The sequence below is a fragment of the Sylvia atricapilla genome, chromosome 1, assembly GCF_009819655.1.
Source record: "Sylvia atricapilla isolate bSylAtr1 chromosome 1, bSylAtr1.pri, whole genome shotgun sequence".
Classification (NCBI taxonomy): Eukaryota; Metazoa; Chordata; class Aves; order Passeriformes; family Sylviidae; genus Sylvia; species Sylvia atricapilla.
Window position 1 is genome coordinate 492,316 of NC_089140.1, and position 23,574 is coordinate 515,889.

At 56.8% G+C, this 23,574-nt stretch overlaps 1 protein-coding gene across 1 annotated transcript; it reads right to left on the reverse strand.

Moving 5' to 3' along the window:
* Positions 1–274: 274 nt before the first annotated feature.
* Positions 275–15,391, reverse strand: ELP6 (elongator acetyltransferase complex subunit 6). The gene is given in 8 exon segments (XM_066313399.1): positions 275–1,858; positions 2,355–2,501; positions 4,000–4,192; positions 4,861–4,903; positions 4,906–4,987; positions 10,380–10,450; positions 11,861–11,948; positions 15,301–15,391. Coding segments are annotated over 8 exon segments (807 nt in total). The 5' UTR covers positions 15,355–15,391; the 3' UTR covers positions 275–1,729.
* Between the last annotated feature and the right edge of the window lie 8,183 nt (positions 15,392–23,574).

The window sequence follows — 23,574 nt, forward strand, 5'->3', positions numbered from 1 at the left end:
GCCCTGCCGGTGGCCTTGGCTCAGCACAGCTGCCCCATGGTGTCCTCACGGCCAAGGCCAGCCCTGGGCACGGGGCTGGGAACGCCGGGTTTGGCCCTCACGGAGAGTCAGCAGCCTCCACGGGGTCCCTGTCCAAGCTCACACAGTGCAGGCAGCGTGGCTCATCCCAAAGGGCTCAGGGCCCAGAGAACACGGGCCAGGCCGAGGCTCCTCAGCCCATTCCCTGGATACAGGCACTGGTTAAGGGCACAAAGAACCAGGCAAAAGGCAGCAGTGATGTCACACAGTGATGGTGTCATACAGCGATGATGTCACACAGTGATGTCACACAATGTCCCTGCTGGTTTCAGAAGAGGGAAGCAGACCTGGGAGCCAGGCTTTGGGATCTCTCCACGGATAACTGTACAGATATTACTCCAATTATACACCTTTCTAAGCCTGTCACAGCTGCAGTGCCAGCAGCTACTGGTGCTCTCATCCTCCCCTTACAGACTGTGAGAGTGCATTGACCCCTGAGCAGTGCCACCACACTGGGACAGCAGCAGTGGCACCAGGCACTGCCACTGCCACAGCAGAGCACAGAGGGACCCAGGGGACCCCAGGGGAGAGTGATCCTGTGGCACACACATGGCCTGACTCCCCTCCCTCCCTGTGGCTTTGCCACAACCCCTGGAGCCTGCCTGGCTTCCCTGGGCTGCCACTGCTCAGCATCCACAGCCCTGAACAGGCCATGGCTCCCAAAACTCTACAGCAAAGGGCACACTCCCAAACCAGCATGGGATGGCTCACTGAGTCCACATGGAAAATCAGGAATGTGTCCCACAGCCAGAGCTGCTATCCCAGGACCTGGCAGCTTGTTCTGGACTCTCCCAAGTGTGTGGGATGGTTTATCTCCCAGGATAAATGGGATAGCCCAGCAGGAGCATCTACCAGGAGACCTCCAGGCCTGAGCTCTGCTCCCGGGATTGCCCTTGCAGCCATGGGCCCTCTCCTCATCCAGGCTGGAAATGCCCATTCCTGCTCCCTGCCAAGGAGATCTGCGGTTACTCAATCACTGTACCCTTATCTCACTAAAATTAGGGATTATTAAGAAAATAGCTTCATCACAGGCAGGTGTCACGTAACTGCAGTCAGGGTCTGGGATGAGGAACAGAGGCCGAGGCAGGCTCACAGAGGGGTTTATCCAAGCACAAAGCCCAGGATGGGCTGGGGAAGCCGCAGGGGATAACCCACAGCTCCAAGCTGAGCACGGCGGGCGAGGGGCTGCACAGGGAGCCGTGCATTTACCAACTGCAGCTCGGGCAGATCCGTGCCAGCAGAGCTGGGAGCAGGGAGGATTGCCCCAGGCTCCCCAGCAGCCCTGCTCCACCCGCTGTGTGTCATCCCCTCCCGTGCCAGCTCCCGCCGTGCCTGGCACCGCCTGCCGTGCCCAGCGCACCGGAAAAGGTGAGGCCAGGCACGCCCAGCCCGCGGGCCACCCCCTGCCTGCATTTACATGCTCTAAGGGCCATTCCTGCAAGTTCTTGCTCCCTTTCTTGGCCTGAGTGTGTTGGGAACGGGGTGGGAGGACAAAGGGATGCGGCAGGCTCCATGCAGGCTGATCCCACGTTGGCACCGCTCCCAGGTGTGTCTGAGCTCTCCTCCCAGGTCAGCGTGCCGGGCCGTTCCTGAAAGGTGCTGGTGGTGCTTTTGCAGAGGCAGGGACTGCCATTCCCAGGCTCTGTCAGTGTCACAGGACTGCAGCCGACAGTCCCGGTGCGAAAAAGGTGACATTCCTGTCCTGGATCTTGTACTGGTAGATCTGGACCACGTCCTGCTCCGCTGCCGGCCGCAAGGACAACCTCTTGATTATCTTAATCTGCAACGGGAAAGGAACAGGAGCATTGTCCCCTTGGCTGCCCACAGCATCCTCGTCCCCCATGCCTCCGCCTGGCCTGCAGGGAAGGGGGTCACTGATAAATAAAGCATCAGCAGCTGCCTGTCCCTGTGCCTTTGGTGGCAGCCCTGATGAGGGATCACACAAGTGTCAGCACCCTCCCAGTCCTGCAGAGATCACCACAGCCCAGGCTCAGATCCACCCTTTGGGGAAACTTCCCAGGAAAGTTTTCCCTCACCCTGGGATGCAGCTGCTGTATAAACCCTGCAAAGCTTCCAGAGGTGGGGAGACCCAAGGTGGCAGGATAGCCCTCAATTTCCCCGCAGAAGCAGAGTGACAGGTGGGTGCTCCAGCAGATCCTGGTGCCCACGGGATTACTCCTTAACCCCACTGCAGCCTGGGCTGTCTCCCACAGCACCAGGGCCTGCAGTGTTGCAGGTGACAGGGACACGTGCCACCTGTCCATGCTGTGCCTCACCTGCCCATGAACATCCTTGCAGAAGCCAGTGGCCAGCCCCTGTGCCCACAGGATGAGGTCGCTGTGATGACACAGGGAGTTCACAACCAGTTCATTCTCCTCATCTTCTGAGTCCTCGTTGCTGTGCACCAGCACCACGACGTTCCCCTGGAATGGGAGCAGCAGGAAGGGATGAGCCCCTGGCTGGGCCTAATCCCTCAGAGGAAAGACAGGGGGTGGCAACAGGAGCTTTCACAAACACCCCATCTGAGCTCCAGCTTCGTCTGAACTCCACTGGGAAAATAACCAGCAGCTGCTAATGGAGAGGCTGGACACACCCACCCAGAACCCCCCACATACCTGGGCTGATTCCCAGCATGGGCAGCAGGGGAGAGGGAATTCTGCCCCATTCAGGACAGACCCTCTGCAGAGCTGCCTCCAGCCCTGGGGCCCAAATCAGAGGTGTCCCTGCCCACAGCATACGTGATCTTCATGGTCCCTTCCAACCCAGAGCATCCTGTGACACATGAACACTGAGGAGCTCACTGTACATTGTGTACACACACACACATGTAACCTGCAGTCTAAAAATACCTCCAGCCTCTGGAAGGAGACAGTGGCTGAACCAGTCTGTCAGGCTGGGCAGATAGCACTGACTGAATCCAGAGCAGGTAAATAAAGAGATGGCCAAAGGGCTGCAGCAGTGCTCACACCCTCACAGCTGACAGGGAGCAAACACTCCCCAGAACACAGAGTCTATTAACATCCACCTCAAGAGACTCTGCCTCAGCCATGCAAGTCACCAGTGACTTAAAATAACACGAATTCTCAATCAATTAAAATGTACTTTAAAGCTTCAGAACACCTCAGACAGAAATAGCAAAGTGCTAGCGTGGTTTATCATCTTCTTTAGCTCTCTGGAGGTAAATATTCCCTGCAAGCAGATCATCTCCTGTCAGCACATACTGCGCTGTGTGAAGTGCAGGGTGACAACACCTGACACCATGGGCTGGTTGTCACTCCTGCAGGGCAGTGCCCAGGGAGGGGACACTGCCTGTGATGGAGGTTTGATGTGACTGTGAGCACTTCTGGCCGTGGTGCTCTCAGGAGCCCCCACATCGCTGGGAGATGTCTGTAAATCCTCACCCACCCTGGGGACCAGCCACACTGGAGGGTGGTGGGAGCAGGGACTGGGGTGCCCCCCAAGGGACCCTTCATTTCTGTCCCCTGTGACGCTCAGCCCCTCACATGACCGTTTCCACCCTGTCCTCCCACTCTGGAGTGTGAGTCAGGATCTCTGGAGAGCCAGGAGCTCCAAAAAAACCCTGTTCTACAGCTGAAAACCCTGTTCCACATCAGAGAGACACAGAACCCTTCTCTGGGCAGCATCTCCAGGAATCAGGCTGAACAGGAGCCTGCACAGGTACTCAGGGACCCACACAACTCCCACGAGTGGCCCCAGAGCAATGACCTAAACCTTCAACAGGAGCCTGCACAGGTACTCAGAGACCCACACAAGTCCCACAAGTGCCCCAGAGCAATGACCTAAACTTCCTGAACAGCCACAGCCCTTCAAAAAGCTGACCACGGTGAGACAGGAAGAGGAAACAGACCAGGCTTTTCCCTGGCGGCTCTGTGCCCAGGCAGAGCCCAGGGGGAGCAGTACCTTCAGCTGGCAGCACACGGACACACGGCAGTAGTGGATGAAGTCCAGCACAGCCACGGGGGCAGCCCCCAGGCCCAGCAGGAGGCTGAGGTCATCCAGCAGCAGCACGGGGCCGTTCCAGGCCTGGCCATCAGCGGGAGCCAGCGACGCCCGCACGAAGTCAAACAGCGCCCGCAGCTCCCGGCAGCCGCCGCTGGAACACACCAGTGTCAGGGCTCTCACTCCCCACACACTGACCCACAGCGGGCTGCCCCCTCCCTGCTGGCCCCACTGCTGGGACAGTCACCTCTGCCTGTGCTGGAACCCTCCTGCCCCGCTCCAGGGAGCGGGAATGCTTTGGGTGGGAAGGGAACTCCAAGCCCAGCCAGGGCCACTCTCTGCCACGGGCAGGGACACCTGTCCACCCCGGCCTGGGACACTGCTGGGAAGTGTTTGGCCTCCCCTGAGCTCCCCAGGAGACATGGAGAAAAGGATGTGAGAATAAACCCAAAAGCCAGCATGCACAAAGCAGCGCCGTTCTCTTGGATAACAAAAAACTCAATGAAAGCAGGGAACAGAGCCACTTGGCTGGGGTTTCATTTGACACAAACCTGTGCAGTGCTGAAATTCATGTTTCTCTAGACCTGTGACATGCTCAGCAGTGAGGATGAGGGTGGAAGTTCCCCTAAAATTCTGGAAAGGGGGACAGGCCAGGACATTTAGGGGGATGTGCACAGTGGTGGCACTTCCCTTCACTCGGTGTCCAGGTGAATCCTTGGCCTTGGAGGGGAGCACAAAGGGCAGTAGGAGCCAGCCCTGGACCTTGGGTGGTGCTCTTGGTGGCAGCAGATGTGAGGGACAACACTCCATGCTCAGGCTCACCTCAGAAACTGCAGGGGACTGGGCTGTCCTGGCTGCTCCTCCTCCCAAAGAGGAGGTCAAGGCAGGATTGCAGGCCCTCCAGGAAGACAAGCTGTCCCCGCTCCTTGGCAGCTGCCAGACTGACTCCCTGGAGAGAGGAAAACATTCGCTTTCAGAGTGAACTTATGGAAAACGGTGCACACAGAACCATGTGGGTCGGCAGCCAAATTTTCATGCTTATTTGAATGAAACCTTATCTAAATGTGCTAATAAAGTCAGTGCTCCAGGGATGGAATGGGCACTTTGCTACAATCACTAGTGGAACGTTTGCTCTTCTTTACCAGGAGATAACAAAACCACACTCTGACTGCGGGGCTCAAACATCCCGGACTTCCTTCTGAGAAGCCAACCTGGTGTGCTGAGGCAGGGAGAGAACAGCCCAGGCTCCTCCAAGGGCCTGCTGTGAGCAGTTCCTTCACCTCCCTGGCTGGGTGGTGAAAGCTTTTGTTGCTCACTGTCTCCAGCGAGGCTCACAGCCCACGCAGCCCAGCCCAGCCCGGCCGGACCCGCAGAGCGCCGTGCGTCCCAACATTGCACAACTCCCGGGACAGGCAGCCTGGGCTCCCACGGGAAGCAGCCCCGACTCCACCTGCAGGAGGAGGAACAGCCACTGTAAACGCCCGGGGCTGTCACTGAGCCTCAGCTGCCTCCCAGCCCTGCCTGCCGGTGAGGCCAATCCACAGCCACGCGCTGGGAACGTCCAGCTCCAGCATGGACACCCACAGCTGTGCAGATGTGGAGAAGACCCCAGCTGGAGATCACAGAACTCCAGAAAGGTTTGGGCTGTTTAAAGATCATGCAGTTCCATCCCTCTGCAGGGACACCTTCCACTGGAGTAGGTTGCTCCAGCCCTGCCAAGGGCTGAAGGAGCTGGGGAGGCTCAGCCTGGACAAGAGGAGGCTCAGAGGGGACCTTCTCCCTCTCCACAGTTTATTCTCAAAAAGGGTGGTCAGGCACTGGAAGGGGCTGCCCAGGGCACTGGGGGAATCATCATCCCTGGGGGGATTTAAAGGCCCTGTGGATGTGGCACTTGGGTTAGCAGTGGCCTTGGCAGGGCTGGGGACAGGTGGAGGCAATGATCCTTGAGGGCTTTTGTAACCTCAATGGTTCCATGTGCAGTACAATTATTTCCTGGAGGATTGGACCAGGTGAACTTTTCAGGTGTCTTCCAACCCAAACTATTCCCTGATTATCTTCCTGGGCTCAATTTTGCAGCACTGTGACTTTGTAACATGATATTCAGAATAATCTGAGGCCTGACTGAACTCCCATCTGCTGGCATCAGTTCCCTGCTTTAAATGGAAGCTGCTTGGACCCCCAACCCTGTGAATGCTGCTACCTGAGAGGAATGTTTCCTCTATTTTCTTTCTACTCAGCTGGGGAGGAATGTATGCCTGAAAGCTTTCTCTTCAAACTCCCCTATAAAGCAACAGATTTTTTTTTGGGCACTACCCCTCAGTAACAGCTTCAGAAATAGCAGCATTATTGGGCAATTCTGAGCACACACGATGGAAAACTTCCTAGCCAAGGACAGCACCACCTCTGTGTGGCAGGTGAGGAGCAGGCAACAGCCAGCAAATAAATACCTGCCATGCCATAAAGAAGGGCTGGGCTGCACAGCAGCCTCCCAATCCTCATTCCCTCAGGGATTTCTGCACTCCATAGGGTGGGAACCTGCTGAAATGCTGTGACTAAATTCACTATTAATATCAGTAATTCAGCAATCATTTTACCTTGGCTTCAGCCGTTTCTTCCTGCACACACAAACCCTCTGCAGCTCAGATCTGCCAGAAAAGTGTCCCCTCCTCAGAAGGGAGCTCAGTGCTGTGACACCAGGCTGTGCCTGGGTGACAGAGAAGGGCCACAGCAGCCAGGGACAGGGTGCCTGTGTCAGACCAAGAACTCAGCCCCCAGCAAGTCCAGCCTCGTTTTCCAACAGGGAACCAGGTCCCAAAGAGACCTGAACTCACCCACTGCAGTCAGCTGCCACAGCAAACCTCTGCCTGTCTCCCTGCTGGCAGCCCCCCAGTGTGACCTCTGGAAGCAGCACAGGAAGCATCAGGCAGCTTGGAAAAGTGGGGGAAGTGCTCAAAACGGCCATGGCACCTTCCTGAGAGCACAGACAGGACTGATGTCCCTGCAGCAGGCCCCAAAACAGCCATGGCACCTTCCTGAGAGCACAGACAGGACTGATGTCCCTGCAGCAGAGCCCCAGAATGGCCATGGCACCTTCCTGAGAGCACAGACAGGACTGATGTCCCTGCAGCAGAGCCCCAAAATGGCCATGGCACCTTCCTAGCACAGACAGGACTGATGTCCCTGCAGCAGAGCCCCAAAATGGCCATGGCACCTTCCTGAGAGCACAGACAGGACTGATGTCCCTGCAGCAGGCCCCAAAACAGCCATGGCACCTTCCTGAGAGCACAGACAGGACTGATGTCCCTGCAGCAGAGCCCCAAAAAGCCATGGCACCTTCCTGAGAGCACAGACAGGACTGATGTCCCTGCAGCAGAGCCCCAGAATGGCCATGGCACCTTCCTGAGAGCACAGACAGGACTGATGTCCCTGCAGCAGAGCCCCAGCCACTGCACCCCAAGAGCCTGAAAGCTTTCACTGTGTGCCAGCATCCTGCTCCATGACCCTGGAGCACAGGCACATTATCCCTGGCACGCTGTCAGCCCAGGAATGCTCCTGCTGCAGCAGCTCAGCTGCTCCTGTCCCTCTGGGGAGCTGCTGGAGCGTGGTGTCCCCAGCCTGCCAGCAGGGACAGCCCCTCCACGCAGAGCTGCTCTCACTGCTGCCCATTCCACACAGCAAAGCAAAATATTTGGGGGACAGGAGGGAATGGAGTGTGCAGAGCAGGGGGAAGGAGCTCCACCAGCAAACAGAGCTGTGGGACAAAGTGTGGCCACCAGTGATCAGGCCAGGCCACGTCCTCCAGGCTGTGAGTTCGAAGCAGGGGACAGGAGATGGGCATCAAATGGGGAAAATCTGGTTTCCCTGAAAAAAAACAAACTTTGTACAAGTGAGGGTGGGAACACCAACCTGGCAGGGCGCCCTGCTGCTGTCTGTCCTGATGTAGCCCTGCATTTTCCCTGCAAGGTCAGGGCCAGCAACACTGACAGTGCCTTACAATGAAGTGTGGGTCTTTAGGGAAAGAGCACACGGCACAAAAAGCCAGGGATTTTTTTTTTTTTCCTGCAAGTAAAGATACATCCCTGCATTTAGCTAACACATAAGGAGGTGGTTTGGGACTTGTAACACCTGGCACACTGGGGAAGCAGCAAATCCCCAGGAGCATCGCTCCAGATGTGTATAAATATTCACTTTATCACCACACACCAGTGCTACAAGTGTCACTGTACAATCCACCCTGGCTCCAGGAGCCTCCTCCCGGCCTGGGACTACCCTGCTCCCAACAGTAACTGGGCATTGCTCACTTCTGAAGCCTTCCAAGTGCAGGCTTTCCTCAGGGCATGATCACAGTCACAGAATCACTGAGGCTGGAAAAGTCCTGAGTCCACCCAGCCATTCCCCCAGCACTGCCAAGGCCACCCTGACCCATGTCCCCAGGTGCCACATCCACAGGGATTTAAATCCCTCCAGCAGTGGGGACTCCACCACTGCCCTGGGCAGCTGGGCCAGGGCTGGACAGTCTTTTTGGGGAAGGAATTTTCCGAATATCCAACTAAACCTCCCCTGGCCGAGCCTGAGGCTGTTCCCTCTCCTCTTGTCCCTGTGCCCTGGAGCAGATCCCAAATCTCCCCCGGCTGTCCCCTCCTGTCAGAGCCACCAGGTCCCCCCTGAGCTCCTTTTCTCCAGGCTCAGCCCCTTCCCAGCTCCCTCAGCTGATCCTGGTGCTTCAGACCCTTCCCAGCTCTGCTCCCTGCCCTGGACACGCTCTGTCCTGTACCTGGGACCACAAAACTGTCCCCAGGACTGGAGGTGCCTCATCAGTGCCAGCACGGGGACAGGCACTGCCCTGGGCCTGTGGCCACACCACTGCTGGTCTCCAGTAAAGACCCACGGCAGCAAGTTCTTAAGCAAATTTAAGAGTGAAACTACCCTGCCAAGAACCACCTTTTCTGAGCCTCATGTGTTCATCAGTGCAAAGAAGGATTAAAGCACAGAGACCCGATGGAAACGTGGATATAAATAACTGATGCTGTGACCCCCAGCTCCTCAGAGCTTGGGAGGAATTCACAGCAACGAGCACAGGAGCACCTATGAAGCCGCAAAGCGAGAGTGACTCAGAGCTGAGAGCAGCTTATCGCCTCCTTTGTGGCAGCCACCTTTTGTTCAAGTATCAGACAGCAAATCGCCCCCATTTGCATCGCACGTGCCTGCAGCTAATCCTCCTGTTCTCTCCCTGCTCAGCCTGCAGCCAGGGAGATGCCGGCAGCTCCCTCTGCGTGTACCCGGGAAATCTCTGCTTGAGGACACACACTGACTCCAGGAGCGGGCAAGGATCCCGGATCTAACAGCTGGAATTGCCCCCCACACGGGCTGTGCCTCTTCCTGCCCACTCTGCACCACCAGGGCCAGCTCTGCCCGAGGGGAGTGCTCTGCTCTGCAGGGGGATCACAGCTGTGAATTCCCCTGTGAGTTACAGCTCCGTGTTTGCTCAGCCCACTGCACAGCCCGGCCCTGATCTCCTTGCCAAAGGTAGAAACTGAGCAGCACCTGAAACAGCTGTTTAGCAGCACCGTGTTCACAGTGGGGAACACCACACCTGGTTCCTCAGCTCCTGGGGGGAGCCCTTCTGAGCAGCAGAGCTGCTGGGATGCACAGCAGAACCAGGGCAGGGAGGACCAGTGCAGACTCATCCCTCAGCCCTGGAAGGTGACCCGGACTTCCCACCTGGAGCATCTCACCTTGGAGTGCTCAAAGAGCTGAGGGCAGCAGTTTGGAGCTCAGACAATCTGCTGACACACAGAATTACCCTGCCTGCTTTGTCTCTGCTCTCACATTTCAGGCTACATATAATCCTTGCCCAACTCAGCATGGGAAGGAAATCCCTAGGAATTTACCTGTGGCTCCTCACAGGGATGGCTCAGCCCAGAGGCCAAACCACCACACAGGTGTCCCTGTGACTCAGCCTCCATCCCAACAGGAACCAGGGGACAGGGGACAAAGTCACCTCAGGAGCTCCTGCAGGTGTGCAGGGATGATGGGAACACTGACACCACAGCAATCTCCTCTCCGGGGATTAAGGAACCTCCATCTACCAGTCAGGGCCTGTCTGGGGAAGGCTGAGCCCCAGAAAACATCTCTAAGCACAAAGCTCTGGCAGGGCAGAGGCTGTGGGGCACCTCACAGCCAGGGTTCTGCCCCAAGTGCTCTTTATCCCAGCACAGGAGCACCAATCCCGACTGTCCCCATCAAGACCTGGACACATTTGCTCACACACAAATCCTGCTCCCCATTCCCATCCCTCCCCACCCAGACCCATAACAATGAACCTGTGCCAAGGGACTCACCAGTTTCTGTGCCACGATGTTGTAGTGGCTGAAGGACTGGAGCAGGGCCACAAAGCAAACCTTGCAGCCAGCTGGGGAGGGACAAAAGCACACATTAGCAGCTCCACTCTGCAGCTGACATTATCAAAGCTCATAATCACAGCAGCCAGGCCACAGGTCTGTCTGGAAGGACCTTGAAGTGATGCAGGTCTAGACAGGTCTTCCTTTGCTTTCAATTTTTACCCTTCCAGAGGACATCCGCACGTAAGTGAAAATATTACAGTTTAAAAAGAGGGGAAAAAAGGAAAAAGAGGACTATAAAAAGTGTAAGGCCTGTTTTCTGCCTCGTGCCAGGCCAGCCTGGAACCTCCTGGCACTGTTTGCTGGTGTTGCAGCAAGGAGGCCAAGGGCTGGCCCTGACACTGAACTACTGAAACCACAGACACACCAAAAATTCCCATTTTGGCTCTCAAAGGGCAAGTGACCTTGACTGGAAAAAACACACAGAACAGGGGATTGTGTCAGACACCTAAATAAAATGTGATTTTGGAACACAGTCTGGGTATGGACATCATCAGTGTTTGTGGGATTTCAAGCAGAACAAGTCAGTGGCCCCAGATGAACCTTCAGACGGCCCAAAGGTTTTGGGCACCAAGCAGAGAACATGGGGGTGCTGCCAACAGGGAGTGAGTGCAGCCAGGTGCTGGGCTGGAGAGGGACAGGTGACAGCCAGCACAGCTGTCCTGAGCCCCAGGAACAGCCCCAGGGGTGGAGGCTTTTCCCAGGCAGAGGACAGTGACTCCAGGGCAGTGCTGGGGCAGGACACGAGCACAGCCCCAGGCAATGTCTGCCACTCTCTGAACCATTCACACTGTCACCAACCCACTCCCCACGGGGCTTCCCTCGGTTTCCCTCTGTCCCATTAAGCCAAGAGCATCTCAAGCAGGGTAAAGCCCCCGCTGGGGCAGTTCTGGGTGCAGTGTCCCCATGCCATGCCCACCCTGAGCTCCCTTTCAGGCCTGGCAGCACCAGAGCTGCTGGGCTGTGGCTGGGCCAGCAGAAAGCTGCAGGAGCCCAAGCCCAGCGCCTGCTCTGCAGGGGCCAGGAGGTTACTCACAGGGGAAACTGCCACCACAAGAGTAATTAGACACCTTGCCAAGCTCTGTTTGCTTCTTGACTCACCCTGAGCTTATCTGTTGTTAATTGATGCTGATACGTGTAATTACACCATAAAAATGGAAGCAGCGAGGGAATTGCAGTGAACCACTCCCTGTCAGAGAGCCTGTGTGATTTACAACCATTGCCACAATCTGTGATGAAACCAGGCACAGAATTATGGGATTTACCCAAGGATACAGGGGAGTTCCAAGAACAAGTCAGGACTGGGATCCACAAACCCTAAACCCCAAAGCTTTGTGTTTATCCAAGGATACCTCACGCTGTGCAAAACTGCCCTCTGCTCATGGAGCAACCCTGGAGGTTGTCCCTGCCTCAGGGAGTGCTGCTGACCCACTCTGAGGTAGAAGGGAGGAAGTGGTGCACCAGGAAGCTGCCATCTGTCCGTGTGTCTCGCAGCAGTGTGAACTGACCCTGCAAAAGAAGCAGCCAAATGACAGAGTAAGGTGAGGGCACAAACTGCTCTGGGTAGACAAGATGCTGGCTCAAGCTGCAGGAAAGCTGCAGGTACCACAGGAGGAAGAAGTGGACAAGCAGAGCTCCAGCTGCCTGTTTACAATGGAAGCCAACACTTCCCCTGAGCACAGCCCACGGGGAGGCACCTGAAGCATTTCCAAGGCTGGAAAAACCCTCTGAGCCCATCGAGTCCAGCCATTAACCCAGCACTGCCAAACCCACCCCTGAACCATGCCCAGCGTGGCCACAGGCCCAACAGCTACAAACCCTTGTGCTCAGCTCTGAGCCCCACGTCTGTGCCCACCAGGTGCCAGCCCCTCCTCTGCAGACAGGGACGTGCAGCATGATGTCCCCAGTGCCACCGCATCCAGAGCCTCTGGTGCTGGACACCATCAAGGGGCTTCTGGGCAGCTCCCAGCTTTGTGCCCCTCTCCTCCAAGTCACAGGCCTCTTTCTTCTCCCAGTGGCAGGGGAACAGCAGCCACTCACTCCATGCCAGCCCATTCTCCCCCTGCCACAGCCAGTGTGTTAAACTGTCAGCACCCCCAGAGCTGCTGCTCCTCCTGTGCCCAAAATCCCTCCCTGTCCTCCCTGGCAGGTTTACTTCCAGCATGCCACCTTTGGGCTAAAAACCTTATCGCCAAAATTCTGTAGAGCAGCAGAGCTCTCAGCACAAGGTGTAAACCTTGTTTTGATCAGGCAGGAAATGAATTCTGTTCATCAGTGCACACTCGTTATCAGCCCCGGCCTCATCAAGGTGTTTGTTTCCATTAAAATCTTGCTCAGGATGTTTCTTTAATCAATACGAATCATAGACGAGCTGCTTGGAAGCACAAAGAACTTATCAAAGTGGGAGTTTTTCTGTCCCCAAGAACACAGAAAGCCTTTTGCAGCAACGAGCCACCTCTGCACAGGCAATTCCCAGGGCATCCATCAGAACCAGCTCCCTGGTGCCTAAAGCAGAGCGAAAAGGAACAGCAAATATTGGACACGACTGCAGGGAATGCAGAGCAGAGGCCAGGGCAGGGAGGCTGCTCTCCCTCCAGAGGGACAGCTCTGTCCCCAAAAGGGGTCAGGCCTCAATGGCCACTGCAGTGACAGGGACATCACCCCGAGACGTGCTCTCTCCATGGTGAGCCTGGAGGAGACCCGTGCTCAAACAGCTCAAACCCAGACATTCAGGGGTTTATCTCCTACAGCTCCATCCCCTTCAGCTCCCTCCCCCACCAGAGCCCCGAGAAGAGCAGGCCAAGAGCTCCCTGTGTGCTGGCTGTCACCCACGGGCTGTGCTGGCGTGGTGGCATTTGTCACTCACAGCACATGGCATCTTGCCGTTCCCAAGGCCGAGCCTTCCTGCAGAATCTTCCCCACAAACCCCAGCCTGCTCTGTCCACGCTCTGCCCTCACACTCTCAACACCTGCAGCTACGAGGCAGAACCTGCAGCGACCTGTTAGGAACTGCCAGAATCCCTCGGCAGGCCAGCAGTGGGGTCACAAGGCCAGGGTGACACAGCAGCTCCCTGCAGCCCTCCGGCCGTGGAGCTGTGGAAATCGGGATGCAGCAGTGGAAGGAGAGCTCTGCAAAGGGCTGCCACCCAGGGGGACACTGGGCCAGGCCGGTGTCCCAGCCACACAGGGAGTGGCTCTGCACAGGGTGACACCGAGGGGGACTCACACACGTATCACTTACTAGCAGAGTAAAGCAGCAGTCCCCACTCCAGCAGCCACACTGGTGTGACAGCCCAGCGCAGGGAGCCTCAGGAGTGGGCTGCATGGGAAGAGCCAGCTCAGAACAAGGGAATTCCTCACACAGAGGAGGCCTTGCTCAGCTCCTGCTCTGGCTGCCCAAGTCCAAACCCAGGATCTTGAGACCGAATCTGTTGGTTTTGCTCTGGGGAATTGCCAGTTCACATCAAGGTGAGCTCCTTGCCTCAGAACCAAGCTCGTGGATGACACCATTCCCACTCATCCCACAGCTCCCCACCAAACAGCCCTCAGAGCACAGCCTGACCAACTCCACCAAGCATTTCTCACCAGGGCTTCACGTGCATCAAAAACCCAACAGCAACCCACAGGAACACAGAGTTTGGGACTTTGTGCAGCCTCAGATTATCCTTTACCATCACCGAGCCTTAGCCAATATCTCCACCAGCAAGGGGTAAAGGGGGAAACTCAGACATAAAATAAATTATCACCCTAAGCTTGCTCTTATCTCTAAGCTCATAACTGTCAGCAAAACCATGGAGTAACAACGCAGCACACAGGTAATTTATTAATAATTACTGATGACAGTGAGCTGGTGGTGTGGTGACACTCCAGAGGGAAGGGATGGGGCATCCAGAGGGACTTGGACAAGTTGAAGGAGCAAGTCCATGGGAACCTCATGAGGTTCAACAAGGTGTCACAGCTGGGTCAGGACCATGCCCAGAATCAGCAAAGGCTGGGGGATGGAGGGATGGATAATACACAAGCTGCTCCCAGGGCTGGAGCCCCTCTGCTCTGCAGCCAGGCTGGGAGAGCTGGGAATGTTCATCTGGAGGAAGGCTCCAGGAGAGCTCAGAGCCCTGCCAGGGCCTGAGGGGGCTCCAGGAGAGGGACTGGGGACAAGGGCTGGAGGGACAGGACACAGGGAATGGATCCCAGTGCCCAGGGCAGGGCTGGATGGGATCTGGGGCAGGAATTGTTCCTTGGCAGGGCTGGCACAGGGTGCCCAGAGCAGCTGTGGTGCCCCTGGATCCCTGGCAATGCCCAAGGCCAGGCTGGACAGGGCTTGGAGCCCTGGGACAGTGGGAGGTGTCCCTGTCACGACAGGGGTGGGACAGGATGACCTTTAAGGTTCCTTGCACACTAAACCACTCTGGGACTCCATCACTGACGTTCTACCCGCACAGCTCTCACAGAGAGCCACGGTGTTTCGTTCCAGCGTGACTTCATCAACACGAACCCCCCTTGGCAAAGCTACATTCATTAATTGAGTGCCCTCAATGACCAGTGTCTCCAGCACAGCTGCCCAGCCCGGAGCAGTGCCCAGCAGCGGCTTTACCGCCCAGTTCGGTGTTTATTCCCCGCACGGCAGCCCGCACACACCGCGGGAGCAGAACCTGGCCGCTTCCCGGCGGCGGATACCGGAGCCAGAGCCCTGAGGGGCGGCGGGGAGCCAGGAGCGGGCGACGGAAGGGCCGAAGGCGGCTCAGCTCCGGGACCGGCCGCCGCCTCCGGAGGCCGTGTGCTCCACCCAGCGTGTCCAGCCGCTCCCGGCGGCCCCGGCCCGTCCCTCCCGCCCTCTGAGGCCCTCTGAGCGCCCTCTCACCGCGTCCGGCCGCTCCGGGGAGGCCCCGAGCAGCTCGTTCAGCTCCGCGAACATGGCGGGCGGCGCCGCGCACGGCCGGACGGGCCGCGGGAGCGCGCATGCGCCGGGCGAGGCGCCGCCTGCTGGCGGGGCGGGGCGGGGCGGGAGCCGCCATTGCCGGCCCGAGGCGGGAGCCGCCATTGCCGGCCCGAGGCGGGAGCCGCCATTGCCGGCCCGAGGCGGGAGCCGCCATTGCCGGCCCGAGGCGGGAGCCGCCATTGCCGGCGTGAGGGGAGAGCCGCCATTGCCGGCCCGAGGGGAGAGCCGCCTTTGCCGGCGTGAGGGCGCCGCCATTGCCGGCTCGAGGCGGGAGCCGCCATTGCCGGCCCGAGCGGGAGCCGCCATTGCCGGCGTGAGGGGAGCCGCGCGTGCGCGGGCCACTGACGGGGCTAAACCGGCAATTAACGGGGCTAAATCGCTAATTAACGGGGCTGGATCGGCAATTAATGGGCCAGGATCGGCAATTAACGGGCTTAGATCGCTCACTGACCGCGCAGGATCCCTCGTTAGTGGTGCTGGATTGCACATTACGGGCGCTGGATCACCGATTAACGAGGTTGGATCGCCTCCTCCACTGTCAATAAAGCGGATCATCAACCATGTAGTTAATTAAAGTGCTAAATGGGACTGGATCCTCATCCCGTCATAATTAATGGGGCTGGAACCAAATCCCATGGTTAGTTCATGGGACTGGATCCTCATCCCATCATAATTACCAAGGCTGGATCCACATCCCATCGTAATTCATGGGACTGGATCCTCATCCCGTCATAATTAATGGGGCTGGAACCAAATCCCATCATTAGATCATGGGACTGGATCCACATCCGTCATAATGAACAGGGCTGGAACCAAATCCCATCATAATCATGGACTGGACCACATCATCATAATTTGGTCCAAATCCATCATTATTCACTGGTTCCTCATAAATTCCAAATCCATCATTAGTTCACAGGACTGGATCCTCATTGTGTCATAATTACCAGGGCTGGATCTCATCCCACCGTTCGTCTCAGGGCTGGATCCTCATCCCGTTGTGGATAAAGCCCAAGCCAGGGCTGGATCCAGGTGCCACCAGCCGTGGTGGCCTCCAGGAGCCTTGGTGGCACTGGCCACACCGAGCCCTGAGCCAGGGTGCCACCTCCCTTTCCAGCCCCTGCTTCTGTGGCAGATTTGATCCATCTGGGACAGTTTGGGGATATTTGTGAGGGCTCTGTTACTCATTGTTTCATTGTCAGCACATTTGGGAAGTGCTGAACGACCACGGGGCACCTAAAATGATCTGCTGTAGCAGCAAATTTACAGCCCATAACCACCAAATCCACATTCTTTGGTGTCATTTTTTGCCTCAGAGCCTGAATTGAGTTTCTTGGTACCTAATTCACTTTCCATTTGCTCCAGCAAAGCTTTTGTAACCTTTTGAGTTTCGTCATGGAAGCAGGGATTGCTGTGCTGGAGCTGGAGAGCAGATCCCAGAGCCGGATGTGCCGGGGACTGGAGAGATGATCCCACAGCCAGGGATGTGCGGGGAACTGGAGAGATGATCCCACAGCCTGGATGTGCCAGGGGGACTTGGGAGATGATTCCAGAGCCTGGGATGTGCCCGGGGGACTGGAGAGATGATCCCACAGCCAGGGATTGCCAGGGGGACTGGAGAGATGATTCCAGAGCTGGGATGTGCCCGGGGACTGGAATGATCCCACAGCCAGGGATGTGCCAGGGGGACTGGAGAGATGATTCCAGAGCCTGGGATGTGCCAGGGGGACTGGAGAGATGATTCCAGAGCCTGGGATGTGCCAGGGGGACTGGAGAGATGATCCAGAGCCTGGATGTGCCAGGGGACTGGAGAGATGATTCCAGAGCCTGGGATGTGCCAGGGGGAGATGATTCCAGAGCCTGGGATGCCAGGGGGACTGGAGAGATGATTCCAGAGCCTGGGATGTGCCCAGGGACTGGAGAGATGATCCGAGCCTGGGATGTGCCAGGGGGACTGGAGAGATGATTCCAGAGCCTGGTGTGCCGGGGGACTGGAGAGATGATTCCAGAGCTGGGATGTCCAGGGGGACTGGAGAGATGATTCCAGAGCCTGGGATGTTCCAGGGGACTGGAGAGATGATCCAGAGCCTGGGATGTTCCAGGGGGACTGGAGAGATGATTCCAGAGCCTGGGATGTACCAGGGGGACTGGAGATGATTCCAGAGCCTTGGGATGTTCCAGGGGACTGGAGAGAGATTCCCGAGCCTGGGATGTGCCAGGGGGACTGGAGAGAGATTCCAGAGCCTGGGATGTGCCAGGGGACTGGAGAGCAGATCCCGGAGCCTGGGATGTGCTGAGTGCGGCTGGAGCCCGGGATGCTGCACTGTGAGCATTAGGGGGCATCCCACGATGTGATAAAAGCAGGGAAGAAGAGCCGGGGTTCAGCTCCTCGGGACCGTGTGCGCTCAGGAGCGGGATTCCAGGGCAGAAGGGGACAGGCCTGTGGAAAACGGGGCTGTCGCCATCGGGGGAAGCCCCTGGGCCGCAGATTCCTGGGAGAGCTGTGGGAATACGAGCGGCGTCTGCCTCGGTGTTCCCTCGCCTTCCCAGAGCGATTCCTGGAGGGAAGATGCGCTGTGTGAGGATTCGGCTGAGGCTCTGCGGCCGTCCTTATTCCCCATGTTTGAGTGTGTATTGCCTTGAAAACTGCCCATCCTGCCTCCAGCGCTGCCGGGGAGGCTCGGGACACGCCGGGAGCCCCGAGGTCCCCCCGAGGTCCCCCCGAGGTCCCCGGTGTGCCCCAGGAGCCGCTTGTGTCGCCTTTTCCTCCTTGTGGAACCACCCGCTGGAAGGAGCCGCCTCTCTTCCTTCCCTTCGATGCCTTCAGTGCTGGAAAAGCTGCGGCTGAAATCTGCTTTAAAAGTGCCGGCGGCTTTGTTTTGTTCTCGCAGCCTTGCAGGGAGCTGGGAGCCCCGGGCAGGAGCCGGTCCGTGCCCTGAGCCCCAATTCTTCCAGCGGCCTTGGGGAGAGCCTGGCTCCGTCCTGGGTGCAGGGCTTGGCTGCAGAGCCCAGCCCGACGGCAGGGGTGTTAACCGAGCCTCCTGCAGGAGTTCTGGAGCAGCTCCTACCTGGCCGCATTGGTATGCGAGCGGAGCCGCCGCTCGGACACCTTTTGTCTGCGCTGTCACGTTTCCCTCCCTGTGGCTCTTCCTTCAGGAGCCGCAGAGCCCGGAACGCCTTGGAAATGAAACGTAAAAATCCTCCTTTTTCTCTCCGTAGTGGGAAGGGGACCAGAACCGCATGCAAAGTGCAGCTGCATCTCTCAAAACACCTCTTGTCCTTCCTAATATATTCCTTCCCACATCCCAGGACTTGTTACCGTGCGAAGGCAGTGAGGATTCTGCTGTTAAAACTGGTGCCCCTTCCCTCCCATCTGCTCCGTGCCTATTTCCAGTATTTATCGTGGAGCTGTTTCCCAGAGGAGCCATATGGGATCCATAGGTATCCGCGCCGCTTCCAATGAAGCCCCTGTGGCAGAGCAGTGGGTGACAAGCAGTTCATACCCAAAAGTAGAAAAAAGCCACAGCAGAATAAATAAAACCAATTAATCTTGCAGCGTTTGAGGTGATTCCCAAGAGCCTGGCAGGGAAGAGGAGCTGAACCCATCAGGTTTCACCATGTGTGGGAAATGATTTTTCAGGAGAAAACACTTTGATTTACCTCCTGTGATTGTTGCTTATTGCTGAGCTATCCAGGATGGATTTTAGTGCACAAATCCCATCGCACCCCAGCAAAAGGAGGGTTTTCTCCTCTCGGGACACCTCGGCTGTTGCTGACACAATGCCAAGTGCTCTGCAGTCATAAAGGATCACCGGAGTTGTGGGGCCAGCGAGGGTTAACGGGAGCAGATGTTGGCCGAGTCAATGGCCAGGGAAGAAAAAACGGGACACGTTCCGGGATAAATTCCACCTCCTCAATGCCGCCCTGACGCGGCGAAGAGCAGCTGGAAGGAATAATGGATGACTGAACCAGGTGCTGAATTTTTCTGAAGAAATGCAAGAGCCAGAGTTTGAAAAGAATTGTTAAGGCGAGAGGCTCCACCCTGTGACAAGGGACCCGGAGCTGGTGGGACACGCAGGGATGTTCCCGGTGTCTCCAGGCCTTCCCAGAGCCCTTTTCTCTAGGAAAACTCAGGGAAAACAGTCTCTTGTGGACCTTCCCCTCTCCTTTAGCTTGGCAGGGTTGGGAAAAAGTGCTGCCAGTGAAACCAAATCCTCCAGGTATTTGCAAAAACTCTGGTCTGCGATTGTGAGGCTGCAGATCGTGGAATGATTTGGGTTGGGCTGCAGGGACAAAGCACAAAGGATGGGACAAGGAAAATAAATATGGATTTACATCCTGAGGGTGTGGTAAAATGGCTGGGACACCTGAGCTGCCTTTAAAAGACTCCAAAAAACCCCCAGAAAACCGTGGAACAGCATCAGTTCTCCATCTCCCTCCTTTACCTTTTCCTTCTACTGTTTGCCTGAGGCCAAATCTTCAGTTCAGGATGGAGTTATTCTCACCTTGTGCTGGAATTTCCTGGGAGGCTGATACAACTGGAAAATACGAGAAAAATAGAGGAAAGGCATGTTTATTTCCCCCCATTTTAAATCTTACTTTTTGCTTGCTTGCATCCATACAAACAAATGTATCTCTGGTGAAAGAGCAACTGTGAAAGACGCTGGAAAAAACCGCTGAGGACTGAGCTGATAAAGCTGCTCCACATGCTCTGGCAGAGGAGGGGAGAGCTGGGCTGACATTTCTGATGGAGGAAAAGCAGGATCACTGAGCATGAGGCCGGGGGGGACCCGCAGAGGTCGCTCAGATGAAGCAACACCTGCCGCCAGCAAAATCCGCTCAGCTTCAACCTTCCCTGGCAGATGTTTGTCCAACCTGCTCCCAGAGAGCCTCGGCTCCACAGCCTCTCTTGGCGTTTCTTCCCAGCCCCCCTTGATTCCCACTCCATATCCCCGTGTCACCCAGGCATCCTGGTTTATCTGGGCTGCTTTGGCTGTGGAGAACAATTCACTGCCTTCGCAAAGCACGGGGAAAACAAACCGGTTTGGATGCGATTTTCAGCTCACCTTTAAAATTCACTAAGGCAAAATGCCAGTGGCTCTCCATGAGGGATCTCCAGGCCTTTTCCAAAAGAGATTGGAGAATCCCTGGGAAACGGCTGAATGCAGCAGGGATCTGGCAGCAAAGTTGTCTCAGCGTGAAGTTCCTCAGCTGTCTCAGCAGAGAACCCCCGAGGTCCTGAGGATGGCTGTGGGCTAAGTGGGATCACATCCAGCAGGGAAAGCACTGTCCCCCTCCCAGATCCAGGTGTTCAGCTCCCTAAAGCCACTGCCCTCTGCCAGATCCTCCTCATCCCTCACTCTCCTTTCCCCCTTCAGCCTCCTCCTCCTCACTCTGCCCCATCCTGCTTTTCCCCTCTTCCATCTCCCCTTCCCCTCCTGCTCACGGAGCTCCCTCACAGCTCCTTTTTTCCTTCCCCCATCCCAAGTAGAACATTCAGCAGCCTGAGGACCACAGAAATCCCTTCTCCCCCCACACCTGGATCACCATGCAGAGCTGGAGTTTGGAAGCTACAAACGAATCTCTGCATCTTCTCCCAAATCCTTCCTGAAATCTCCTTTTTTTTTCCTGCAGAACCCCACCAAGTTGTGCCTGGTCTTGTCTGCCATGGCAGCCAGTGTTGTCTCACTGCTTCTCCGTGTCCTCAGCCCAGCAGATTGTCCCATCTGCCGTCTCTTGCCTCCATGTGAAATTCTCAGCTCTGACACCAGAGCTGCATTTTCACGCTGCATTTTTGCAGCTCCCAGCAAAAGGTGATGGAGACTCCTGGGTGCTCCTGCAGGATGGCTCCAGATTCCTTTAATAGATGCAAACTGCATACAGAGATTGAGTCACTGAGTTCTGGGGTGGGTTGGCTGGGAAGGGACCTTAAGGTTCATCCCATTCTGGGGACACTTCCACTGTCTCAAGGTGCTCCAAGCCCCATCCGGCCTGGCCTTGGACACTTCCAGGGATCCAGGGGCAGCCGCAGCTTCTCTGAGCAGCTGTGCCAGGGCTGAACAGCCCTTTCCATGAGGATTTTCCCATATCCACCCTGAGCCTCCCCTGGCCCAGCCTGAGGCCGTTCCCTCTCCTCCTGTCCCTTTCCTGGGAGCACAGCCCGACCTGTCCCCTCCTGGCAGGGAGCTGTGGAGTCTTTCAGACACTGTTCTCTGGTTCTCCACTTCTCCCCACTGCCCCCCACTCTTTCCTGGATTCTCTTCTTGCTTCTCCAGGATTTCTCCCATGGCTTCCATCTTTCCTTACGTGACACGCCCCAAACTGGACTGGCTCTTGTAAACCCTCAGCCACCCTTGTGCTGCCAAACAGCCCTCGGTGGCTTTAACCTTTAACTGGTTTCTCCCAAACAGCCCTCAGGTGGCTTTAACTGGTTCTTTAAGTCCCCAGGGGAGGCTGTGAGTGGGGAGCAGTCTGGCTGTGCTGTTTAATAGTCCCATTTTCGCAGTCGCCGCTCTCTCGGTGGCAGCACAGCACCTCATTGCTGTGGTGGGTGTCTGCTGGCACTTGGCACTCTAAAGGCCGGGGGTTTTAAAAGGTTTTAAAACAAGCCGCTGATCCCACTGAATTCCCAGCCTCCTCTGCCAGCTGCCTTCTTCCTTCTCTGGGTCCAGACCAACGCTCCTTTGCTCATTCTCCTCCTGCTTTTTCTCTTCTCCTTAATGATTCCTCCCATTTCCATCTCAATTTGGCCTTTCTGATGTCTCCCCACATGCTTCTGCTCCCCTTGTAACCGTCCTTAGTAATCTGACCTAGTTCCCACTTCCCATAAACCTTTTTTCCCGAGCCTGAGGTCAGTGAGGAGCTTGTGATGTAGCCAGGCTGGTTCCTGCTACGTTTCCTATTGGGATGGCTCCTGTGTGTGCTGCTTGCAGCGTTCCTTTGAAGTCCCGCCAGTTTCCTTAACTCCTTTCACTTTTAAACCTGCCTCCCACCAGATCCTACCTCCCTCTTCTCCCAGCATCTCGGAGCCCCTTGTCTTTATTTTTCCCTTTTCTCCCACATCCCCCTGAGGGGTGTGAGCTTGGCTGCCCCACGCTCAGCCTCGGCCAGCTTTCCTCCTGGAGCAGTCTGTGGGGCTGGTTGCTGGCGCTGTCCCTGTCCCAGTGGCACCAGTGACAGCGGTGACACAGGAGCTGCCGTGCCCAGAGCTGTCCCAGCCCTCGCTGGTGTCAGTGGGCGCATGCCCAGCTCCCCGTTCCCACACTGGGCATTTCACAGTTCACCACGGTAAGAGGATTTTGCCTTCCTCCTCTCTCTAAATCCAGCACAGAGTCAGTTTGTGCTGGAATCGCTCCCTGTTACGGCCAGGCTGCGAGTAAAGGAGTAATTGGTATTTCCCAGCAGTCAATATTTGGATCCCGGAGCTCTCTGGCTGCACAAATACCCGTCAGGGGCTCCTCCCAGCCAGGAGGCAGCCCAGCCCTGCTGGGGACACTGGGATGTCACCAGAGGTGCTCCCAGGAGCTCCCCACAGTGACCTACAGGACATGCCCCCTCCCTTTGGCTCACTGGGATGCATCCCCGCTCACCACATAACACTCCTGTGCTGGGGACAGCAGAGCTGCTCCCAGGGGTGGTCCAGAAGGTTTGGGAATGGTTCCTCAAGGCCCTCCTTGAGCTGGGAGCGAGGGTGGATCCATCTGAGGACTGTGGCTGTGTGTGACTGCAGCCACCAGTGTGTGACTGGAGCCTGACTGTGCCCTGGAGGAAGGTGGACAGAAGCAGGGAAAGGACACAGCCTGCCTCACCTTCCAAATATTCCTGCAAGGAAAGGGCTGTGGGAGCAGCCCTCAGGCAAGGAAATGTCCTCAGAGGTGTCAGAAGGGGACAAGGGACAGAGGTGGCACTGCCAGCTCCTCAGGGAGGGACAGACCAAGCTGTAATCCCAATGGAGCAGTGTCCTGTGCTGAAGGTCTGAGCACAGTTTGGGGGGCTGATGGGGAGCACTGAGCTGCTGCCACCTCCTTCCCCAGCCCTTCTGCTCCTGGGCAGTGCTGCTCCAGGGAGCTGGAACCCTTGGCTGGGGAATCAAGGTTTGGTTGATGAGTTGGGACTTCTGGCCGTTGAATCAGGATCAGCCAGTGATGGGGACTCTGTGCTGCGGAATCTGGGCTCACACATGAATGTGGACTCTTG